Source organism: Gossypium hirsutum, chromosome D02, assembly GCF_007990345.1.
Source record: "Gossypium hirsutum isolate 1008001.06 chromosome D02, Gossypium_hirsutum_v2.1, whole genome shotgun sequence".
NCBI lineage: Eukaryota > Viridiplantae > Streptophyta > Magnoliopsida > Malvales > Malvaceae > Gossypium > Gossypium hirsutum.
This window is the reverse complement of record NC_053438.1, coordinates 39,729,680-39,739,894: the sequence shown is the minus strand read 5'-3', so window position 1 is coordinate 39,739,894 and position 10,215 is coordinate 39,729,680. Positions and strand designations below refer to the sequence as shown.

General features: G+C 34.4%; 2 protein-coding genes across 7 annotated transcripts; one reads left to right on the top strand and one right to left on the bottom strand.

The window, feature by feature from the left end:
* Positions 1-1,291: 1,291 nt before the first annotated feature.
* On the bottom strand, positions 1,292-2,426 carry LOC121214552 (uncharacterized). The gene is made up of 2 exons (XM_041088322.1): positions 1,806-2,426; positions 1,292-1,678 (listed from the first exon to the last, which is right to left on the bottom strand). Exons 1-2 carry the CDS (start codon positions 2,424-2,426, stop codon positions 1,292-1,294), a joined length of 1,008 nt encoding a protein of 335 aa, XP_040944256.1.
* A 3,761-nt stretch (positions 2,427-6,187) lies between these two features.
* On the top strand, positions 6,188-9,958 carry LOC107910160 (kinesin-like protein KIN-12E). Of its 6 annotated transcripts, none has more exons than XR_001687500.2 (8): positions 6,236-6,700; positions 7,093-7,156; positions 7,529-7,594; positions 7,961-8,119; positions 8,214-8,303; positions 9,171-9,292; positions 9,368-9,448; positions 9,685-9,958. XR_001687500.2 is itself a non-coding variant. In XM_016837932.2 (7 exons), exons 1-6 carry the CDS (start codon positions 6,612-6,614, stop codon positions 9,443-9,445), a joined length of 561 nt encoding a protein of 186 aa, XP_016693421.2. In that variant the 5' UTR covers positions 6,188-6,611; the 3' UTR covers positions 9,446-9,448; positions 9,685-9,958. The 6 variants fall into 6 exon arrangements, 3 of the variants coding, with proteins under 3 accessions (XP_016693421.2, XP_016693422.2, XP_040944485.1); XR_001687499.2 differs by having other exon boundaries at positions 8,214-8,318; XM_016837932.2 differs by lacking the exon at positions 9,171-9,292 and having other exon boundaries at positions 6,188-6,700; positions 8,214-8,318.
* Positions 9,959-10,215: the final 257 nt, after the last annotated feature.

The following is a 10,215-nucleotide window of genomic DNA, read 5'->3' as shown; positions in this document are numbered from 1 at the left end:
CATGGGGCCTTTTCCTTTATCACTTCCCTTAGTTACCAGTTGGGTTAACTTTGCCACTATATCTTCTTGGGATTCTCGCATCTTCTTAGACATCTCTTATTTCATCTTGTCTAACCGCTCCTGCACCTGTAGCTGAAGTCGGTCCTACATATCCTTTTGACACTGTTCGAGTTTTTCCAATCTCTGATCCATATCTTTCGTCTTTGCCCGAGTGTCGTATCGGTGTTGGGTTGGTTGGTTGGTTTCCAGGTTAACTAAGCAATGATTTTAGTTAATTAGGATCAATTAAAGGTTTTTAACGCATATGATGTGATGCATGAGATGAATGCAAGAAAGGCGTTAATTATGATTCAATTCCACTTGAAAAACTTTATTAGAAAACAAATCTCTTTACATAGAATAGACTACAAATACGACTTCGCCCTAATACTTAAGACATTGATTTTTTGAAGCAACGAGGCTAACTCCCGTCCCTGGTCTGACTCCAATTCATACTTTACGCTCAACGTGTCAGCTTGTACTGCCAACGTTTGTAGGTGATCTGCTACTTCTCAAATCTGAACCAAAGCTTCCCCCATAACACGATCCCTGTTTCTGACCTGATTCTGGAAATAGTGAAGTTGTTCGCTTTGATGATCTTCGTTTGCCTACAAATACTCGATCCTGGCTTTACATTTCTGCAATGCTATATCTAGTTCTTCTATAGTTTTCTTCATTTGCTCGATCCTGCTTAAATTTGCTTGCAGTTCCACCACTGAATTACGATTTCGGTATTGATGAACAATCTTCTCAAGTTCGGTCACTCTAGCCTTTAGTTTATCTCTTTCATTTTGATTTTCTAACAAACTCTTCTTAAGCGATCTATTTTGCATCTCGGCTTCCTGGAATCTTCCTTCCCATCTACCAACTTTGGCCTTTTCTTCTTGAACCTCTTGACGCCAATGCTCTGAGGTTTTTCCCAACCCAGCAGTTCTCACTGACAAACGTAATCTCTTATAATCCGTCTTCAAGCTGTTCAGATCTTCCTCGCCTTTGCGCTTCCCTTTTCTCAGGCCTTCGGTTTCCAGTTTCTGAACATCTATGTCCATCTTTAAATTCACCTTTTCTTCCTCCATTTGTTCTATTTTCTTCTCTAATTTTGCATTCCTTCTTTCGAAGTCTTGCTTTATGATTTCCAGCTCAGAAGGGACGACACGCAAATGCTCCTCTATCGACTGACTATTTTCTGGACTTGGCCCAGGAATGTTGTCATTTATCCTCCTAACACACCATTCATTGTACTCAGAAGTTGTCATTGGACCCACGCTAATCTCTTCATTCGGCGAGTCTGGTTCCATGCATTGGCCATCTCACGAGCCTTCCTTTTGTAGCCATCATCCTTATATGAGAATTCACACTCAGCTAGTCCTTGAGTGGCAGGCACAAACTGTCTTGACCTATATTGTCTTAATACTAGCAATGGGGCGTAACCAACAGCTCCCCAAATCCCGAGCAACGGAACCCAGTCAAAATCCCCACATCGATATAGAATCTTATCTGGAAGCAACCACGGAGCTCTCCACTCGACATTCTCCTCTTGCAGATTCTGAAAGATTGCCATCCATTTCTCCTCTATAATATCATTTCTCCTTGACGTAGCCACTATCTCTTTCAACGGTGAATAACTTTCAGAGAAGACCTGATATATCAACCTTCCAAAAGTGGCTATGGAACCACGCAAGTAGTAGCTGCGCACACCCAATAAATCTACCATCTCCCGTTCTTCGACAGGCACTCAATGACCTAAAGGTTTCTGCCAAAATTACCGGGACTGGTGTAACTCTCTTATCAAGTCGATCAAATAAATCAGTGACCGCCTCGTCAATATGTCCCAAAATCTTAGGAAACATAATCAAGCCATATATACTCAAAGCAAAGACGTCTACTTTCTTCCTCGCATCTGGGTGTGCTAAAATGAGGTCCCTCAAACTTTTCCAAGGAATACACCTACTATCTCCTTTCTGCTTAATTCGAGCTGTAACCCACTGCTCACTCATCCCTATTATATTCATCAGCTTCCTCAAGAAGGTCGGTACATTTACCGCTTTCGAATAAATTCTATCTACCTGAACCTTCGAACACCGAAGTAAAGCCGTGTACTCCTCAATTTTAGGTACCAAATCAACCCTTCCAAATGTGAAGCAACTGTAGGCCGGATTCCAAAACTGGGCAAGAGCTCGAAACAGACACTTATCTACCTTCATGTCAAGTAAATAAGGCAAATCTCCATAATTTAAATAGAATAACTGCCTAACCTCATTATCCCACTGATCCCAAATCTCCTTCAACTCCTGCAAGTTGTTCTGAGCTACGCTAACACGAGTGAAGTCCCATAACTCTGATATGTATCTTACGGCCAAACTATCACTTTTTTCACGCTGTATCATCTCAGACCAAGTCCGGACAGCCGCATTGTCTTCCACTCTATCAAGAAACCCATTTCCCATGATAAGCTTTCTATATGGCAACCGAATATGAACCAACGCCTTTATAATGAAATGTCATGCAATTATGATGTCATGCAATCAAAACAAAATAAACCCAAGTCAGTATCACATATAAAGATATAATCTAATATAAAATAACAAGAACACTTATTCAGGAATCTACTAGGGTTCGGTATAGTTCTACCTAGGGCAAGTTCCTAAAGCTCACTATATGAGGTTTAGTTTCTAGAGTAAGGGTACCCGAACCAGCAGATTCCTCAATCCTCACTCATTATAGGCTCATATGGATCGAGTTCAGTTCAGGGGGACACATTTCCCTATGGCTGCACGGAGATGAAAATCTCACGAAGACATAGGTACGGATGTATCCCGGAAGCGATCCACTACCCTACACGGAGGTGAAAACCTCACGAAGGACTAGTTTCTCGCTCCCACTTAAAAGGTAAAACTGACCATGTAATGTAAAATGCAAATGCAAAGTTGCCAAAATACCATGATAAAAAATCAATGAGTGCGAAGGGAACTCATGAATTTATTTAAAAACTTTTGATTTTCGACACAAAGACAAACATAATCAGTTTATGGCTCGACTCTCTAATGTCCCCAGCGGAGTCGCCAAGCTGTCGAAACCGTTTTTTGAAAACAAAAATTTTAGTTGTCGACTTTAAAAACAAAACTGGAGTCGCCATCGATCCTTTATCAAAGTGTGATCGGCCCACCTTAAAAATAATTTTGGTCTGCGAAATTTGAGAAAACAGGTTCGGGAGTCAGTTACGCATGAGGAAGGATTAGCACTCTCGTAACGCCCAAAATTGGTACCAAATTGATTTTTTATGCCTTGGTGTCGAAAACTTGAAAAGATTTTAAAAGGAAACTTTTATTTCATGAATGAATCAAAATAATAAGACATTCTTATTTCAAAGAAATAAAACACCACACCCAGTGAGTTAGGGCACAATATTTTTAAATCTTCAAAATACCCGAATATTGCCTTTTGTTTTTGAAAATTCTTATTTCGAGAAGTCAAAGTATCAGGACCAGTAAGTTAGGACCCAACATTTTGAATCCCCGAGAATAAGCTTCATTTGAAATTTATGAATTTATTGCAAAACAAATACTTGGCTTTCTAAATTCATCGAAAAATAATCGCGATCCAGTAAGTTAGGACACGATTTTTTTCACGAGAATCATGAATGCCAAATATTTTGGTATTTATAAAATAGGATGATTTAAATACTTTGAGAAAATCAAAATATATATTTTTAAAAGAGATGCTAAAAAGGGTTAAGGTATAACATGAAACAAATACTCTAATTTAAGACAAATATGAATAAATATTTACAAATATATATACAAGTACAATATACAATTAAATTTACAAATATGTGTACGCATATATTTAACGCACATGTACAAAGATACACATAAAAGATGAAATGGAATATATCAATCAAAATATAATAAAAATGCATGTATGTATTTGAAAATCGTGAAAATAAAATAAACATAAAAGCATGTACATGTGTATATATTTATAAAATAAAAATGTATATATATATGTATTGGTAAATCATGAAAATACGTCTATGTATATTAAAACACCTATATATACAATATGAGTACAAATAACGGTATACATATAGAATAAGAAAAATATTTATAATAACTCAAAAAAAACGTATATATATGTATAATATAAAAAAATGTATTTTGAATTGTAAAATATGGGAAACATGTCTGGATTTAAAAATGTGTATGTATGAAAAGTCTTTTAAAAAAATGTGTGCATACGTATAGTAAATACAGTAGTAATAATGATAGCAAACAATATAATAATAATGATATAATGATAATGAAAAGAAAAATAATAATAAGAATGGACTAAATTGAAATAAATAGAAAAAAGTGGGGCAGATTTGAAATAAATTTGAAGATAGGACCAAATTGAATGCGCGCATAACCGCGGAGGACCAAAAGGGAAATTATTACCGCCCTTCCAAAACGCTGGGCAGCGAGGGACCAAATTGAAACTAAAATCAAATATGCGGCCCAATTTAAAAAAACAAAATAGGTTTAATTGAAACGCGACACAAAATGGGGGACTGATCACACAAATTCCCCATTTGGCCAGAACGCGCGGATCCTCCCCTCCGAGTTGGGTCGCACCTGGCTAAAACGGCGCCGTTTTGATCTGTTATTTAAAACAGAGTTTTCCTCTAAAAACCATTTGACCGAATGAAGGAGAGAAAAAAAATAAAATAAAATAAAAAAACCTCTTTCGCTCTGCTAGGGTTCTGTCCCTAGCGTCATTGCGCCTCCGTTCATCGGCCTCCTCGCCAAAGCTCCGATCGCGACGGAGATGGCAATGGCCCGACGTTCTCAGGTAAAATTTTTTAATATTTTCTTTGTTATTTTATACAAAATAATGATGAAAATAAGAGAAGAAAACAAGAAAAATTTCGTAAAAAACAAACGCTGTAAAATAAAAAGCAAAATCACCTTTGAAAACAAGTTTAATATCTGTATTTTCTTTGAATTTCTCTGCTTCTATCTTTTTCCCTTTTTACAGATTTCCAAAGGCTTTTATAGCCCGAAAAATTGAAAAGAAAAAAGAACAAATAAAATATCTACTAATTATTTTTGCTGTTTTATCTCAATCGGACTCTTTGAGTCTATTTTTGCAGGAAATCGTGGAGCAAACGGCGCGGGGGAGGGAGTGGGCTCCGAAACGTGCGTTGATTGGAGTTGCTAGAGGCTCGACACTGAAGGCTTGCTGCGGCGCTTCTTGCTGGCATCTGCTGAAGGTTCTAGGGTTTAGCTTTTCTTTTTCTTTTGGGCCGTGTTTGCTTTAGATGGGCTTGTAAATCTTGAACTGATTCTAATTTTGTTTGGACCTGGGTCGATTGGGCCCTATTACATTACTAAAATTAATTTCTTTAAAGGATAATTAATAGTATTATTTGAGAATCTAACACAAGACCGATAAATTCATATAAAAACCTATTTCTACTCTATTAATAATTATTTATTGATATAGTTCTATAAATATATTTTTAATATAAAGTATGTATTCACTCTACAATTTAGATGTGATAAAATCTAATAGATTATAAATATTCTGTAAATGAATATGCGATTGAATCTTTCTAATACATAATTTTAAATTAAATTAATTATTTAAATAATTTTTTTTCAAATTTCTTTCCTAAATTAAATGTATCTTATTATTAATTGTTATAAAATAAAGTTAAAAAGTTAAACCTGTCTTCGTAAAATGAAAGAAAGAAAAAAACTAAATATATAAAAATGAAGGTTAACATACGATTTGATACTTGAATTTAACTTTAATATTTAATTTGATATTTGAGTTTTTTTTGTTTAATATGGTACTTGAATTTGACTCTAATATTCAATTTGATACTCAAAGTAAATAATTCAGTAAATATTAGACATGTATACTCTAGTAAAAAGACATAGGTACCTAATTGGCATAAAAAAAAGCAATGTATCAAATTGAACATTAAAGTAAACTCCAGTACTTAAATGATACAAAGAAAAACTTAAGTATCAAAATTAAAAATCTGAACACCAAAATAAACATTGAAATCAAATTTAGATATCAAATTAAGATAAAAAAATTTAAATATCAAATTAAATTTCGATATCAAATAATATATTGACCCAAAAATTAAGCACGCGGCTGCTTTACTTTGCTTCACCCCTTTGCTAGTATACTTAGGCCCCGTTCTCCTCTGCTTTTTAAACGGGCTTTTGCAACAAAAAGTGCTTTTCTCTTAAAAGCAAAGAAGAACGGCCATCGTTTCAAAAATTTTTCCACCATCTGAGAAGTGCTTTTTGGCTGATAGAGAAGTTAAAAATTTCTCCATTTCTTCAGCCAAAAGTCCGTTTGGCTGATAATTTCCCATTTTAACCTGCCTTCTCCCCCAAAAAGTTTCTTTTCTCTGGTTCTTTGGAGGAGCTCTATACCCATTTTTTCACATTTTCACTTTCAAAATTTTGGCTTACTGCTTTCGATTAGAATTTTCCCTGAAAATTCTGGATTACTGCTTTGCTTTACTCTACTCGGCGGCTGTGGTTTGGGGATTGAGAATCGAGATAAAAGAAATGGAGAAGGGAAACAGGCAAGTAGTTGTTTCAGCATTGCAATTCGCTTGCACCGACGATGTGCCCACCAATCTCGCCACTGCCGAAAGGTTTCTTTTTTTTTTACTCCTCCTATTACTTCCCATTTGATTAGATTTTCTGGGTCTTTCATTAATTTCGAATTGTATTAAATGATCAAACCTATATTCTGGATTTGCTTTGCTACTCTTCCACTTTCATCTGTTAAAAAGTCTCTTCATATTGGTTTTGTGGTTTCTTTTAGTTAATTCTTCCTTTAGTCTCTATTTGATTGAGATTTGGAACTGTGGTGTAAATTGTTTGTTTGATTCTTATATGAGAGTGAGCCTATTTACTATATGGTGAAGAACCGATAAAAGAAAAACAAAGGATATAGAGACTGTTCATGGTTATAAATTGTTTTCAAAATTAATTTGGTTTCATTGGAACTGTTCAAGTTCGAACTTTTGGGCATTTTCTGCAGTTGTTCATTGGAGACACTAAGTACATTGAAGTTTGCACAGCGGGCTAAATTTATTAAGAACAATGTATGAGATTTTTGCTTAGCTACTTTTAATTCAATGCATGGCTTACTCGTCATTCATGTGATTTCCTGAAATCCTCTTGTTTCATTTTCTATTCCCAACGGGAACCGATGCTAGCCTTTGAGCCTGTTTAGACTACATAATCTATACTTGTATACTAATAATAAGAGTTTTGTGTTGTGGAACCCATTTAGTTAAAAAGGTAGAGTGATACCAAGTTTTTTTCATGTATATATATTTAAAAATACAACTTTTTGTTAAAAAAATTTTATTTCTTTTAACCTCTTAATCAGTTAGTTAAATTCTAGTTAATGTATATAGTTTTTAAATTTTGGATGTCATATTTATTGAAATATTTGAACTAATGTATTGTAGGCAGTGGTAAATGAAGATGCATCTGGAGATGTTATTGCTATGAGACTGCAAATTCAACAGCTGAAGGTATAATATTGTTAAACTTACGATCATATTTGAAAGTACCTTTAAAGTTATTGTAATACTGTAATAGTGGGCGGTTTGCTCAGTTTCTATTTATCAATATGAGTTTCACTATACTTCTCTGCTGAATCTCCTTTCTATTGAGCAAGCAGTAATTGTATTATGTTTTGCTTTATCTTAACTGAAAAATAAAGGTAGAAATAATAAATGTTAATTTACAAAATTTCAAGCAGCAAGCAGAATCTTCTGTTTTTGTGAGCTGAAGTCATGCCAAAGTTTAAATGATTCATTTTATTTATTTCATTTGCATGGTTCTCATATTCTTTCAGGTTTCTAGTTATCCTTATTATCCAAAATTCTGTTTTTCAGAAAGAAGTATCTCATTTACGAGCTTTTGTTAATGGCAAAAGTGAAAATCTGGATAATGATAACTTGGCATCAAGCATTCCAGTATCACCTGGGCCCTTTAAATGGGAATTCCCTCCTGGATCATTCAGTCCACTTTCATCTGATAAAAGGATGTCTCAGGTATGCAGAAATCTTGCTTTGTTGAGGAAACACACAACCTAGAGTTGTTGTTAAACTATTTTCTTTTTCTGCCTATTATGATTTTGTAATCCAGAAAAAAGATTATGAAATTGCTCTTGTTGGGGCCTTCAAGAGGGAAAGGGAGAAAGAAGCCCCTTTACAAGCACTAACTGCTGAAAACCAGGTAGCTATGCAGTTGGTATGTCCTATGCCTTGAAAGAAGTACCTTTTCTTTATTTTATATGTTTCAGTCTTTGGGACTGCAAAGTTTAAGTTAACAATAATTTTTGAAAGTTTGGGAGTTAACTTAAGGAATAGGACATGCTTAAAATTTTAATAATATAAATTATAAAGGAATTCTGTGAGATTTGTTCTTGGCATCTAACTCTGGAGTATTGCGTAATGTGATAAGTTATTAGAAGTAAAATTTGTCACTTTGTGTTGGACTTTTGATAGGCAAAATAAAGAGAAGAGATCCAAAGTTAATATTTTTGAGGTTTGGTTCTTAAATCTTAAGGAATATGACATGCTTAAAATTTTAGTATATAAAGGGCTTCCGTGAGATTTGAACTCTAGAGTATTACGTAAAACTAGAAGTAAATTTTGTTTACTTTGTGCTGTCTTTGTTGGGTTTTTTAAGCTAATGTTATTACCTTGGTGTTTTTTCGTGCATAGTCACTCTCATGATTCATTTTGAGCAACAGTAATGCCTCAATTTATTGTTTATTAGCTTATTGGTTTAAAGGTAATCAATTTATTGTCTTTGCTGGACATTGTTATGATATATGTAATGCTATTTTAGTATAGTTGACTCGTAGGTGTCATTCTTTGAAGAATTTTTTCCGATTTGTACACTTCTTTTAGGAACTGATCTAGAAAACAAGAAGCTTGACCTTGATATCCGATTTTATGGTGGTACAATTTGTAGATGAAGATATAGAAAATTGTCTTTCCCCTCTGTCTTAATGATTCAGTTTTTGCTGATATTATTGGTTATATTCTTATTTCTTTTAATGCTTGCATGCTCTTGATTACCACTGCTTGCCCCTAGAGTGTTGTATTCTTTGCTTTATATGGTGATGGGGCTGCTAATCAAAGGGCAGTTGTTTGAGGATTTGAACATCTCTGCACTTTGGGATCTGCCTGCAATTTTGGTCTGCAAGAATAATCATTGTGAGCAATTTGAATTGGAATGAAATTTTATTGGTCTATTAAATTTTTGTGGACTTTATTTATTTCATGTAACAGATGGTATGGGGACGGCTGAGTGGAGAGCCGCAAAGAGTCCTGCTTACTACAAACGTGGGGATTATGCTCCTGGTTTGAATGGTAAATTTAGTGCTTGTAGATGCAACTTGGTTTTTAAGTGGGTGATTTTGGGTTGCATTTTTCACTTGTTTCCTCATTTAATTAAAGCCTGAATCGCACTGTACCGTATTGGGACATCCTTTTTCATGCGGAGAAAACATTTAAATTACCATTGGTCCTATATTTAGCCTAAAGAAGGGACGAAAGACCTACTCTACCAAGCGATCAAGGCCTTAATTCAAGTTTTCATTTTGCAGATACACAGGAGTTGTAACCGAAATTAGTGAGATGGATCCTGTTAGATGGTCTGGTTCAAAATGGAGATGCTTGCTGGTATGGTTGCAGACATTGCTTATACATTTCCAAAATATGTTCAACATCTGAGTGGACTGAAATTTGCTCTTCTGTTTCTCTTGTACTTTTTTACATCATGGTATGTACTAGTTTTATTACTATAGGTCTGATTTTGTTTAAAGATTTTAGCTGAACCTTTAAATGAAATGCAATACACGCTAAACTGTTCAATTGAAACTATGTTTGCTTTTATAATTCTAAGTATTTTGTTTTATATTCTCAAACATTTAATCTAAGGGGTGATGAAATAGTTAGTTCGATCCATTGTTAATTGAACTATAATTAACTAAACCGTTAGTTGAATTGAGCTTTTTCTGTTAAAATAATTAACCGAATCGAACCAACTTCAATTAATTTTGTCGGCTTTCTATTGAATTGTTGTTTATATAACTTTTTTTCTTTTGGTCCAAAGTTCATACCATTTTGAAACAATT

Coding starts and splice junctions, on each gene's coding strand:
- LOC107910160 (XM_016837932.2), top strand. CDS start 6,612: ATGGAGAAGGGAAACAGGCAAGTAGTTGTTTCAGCATTGCAATTCGCT. Junction 6,701..7,092: donor AATCTCGCCACTGCCGAAAG/GTTTCTTTTTTT, acceptor CATTTTCTGCAG/TTGTTCATTGGAGACACTAA. Junction 7,595..7,960: donor TGCAAATTCAACAGCTGAAG/GTATAATATTGT, acceptor TCTGTTTTTCAG/AAAGAAGTATCTCATTTACG.
- LOC121214552 (XM_041088322.1), bottom strand. CDS start 2,426: ATGATACAGCGTGAAAAAAGTGATAGTTTGGCCGTAAGATACATATCA. Junction 1,679..1,805: donor AGAGAGTTACACCAGTCCCG/GTAATTTTGGCA, acceptor TTGATATATCAG/GTCTTCTCTGAAAGTTATTC.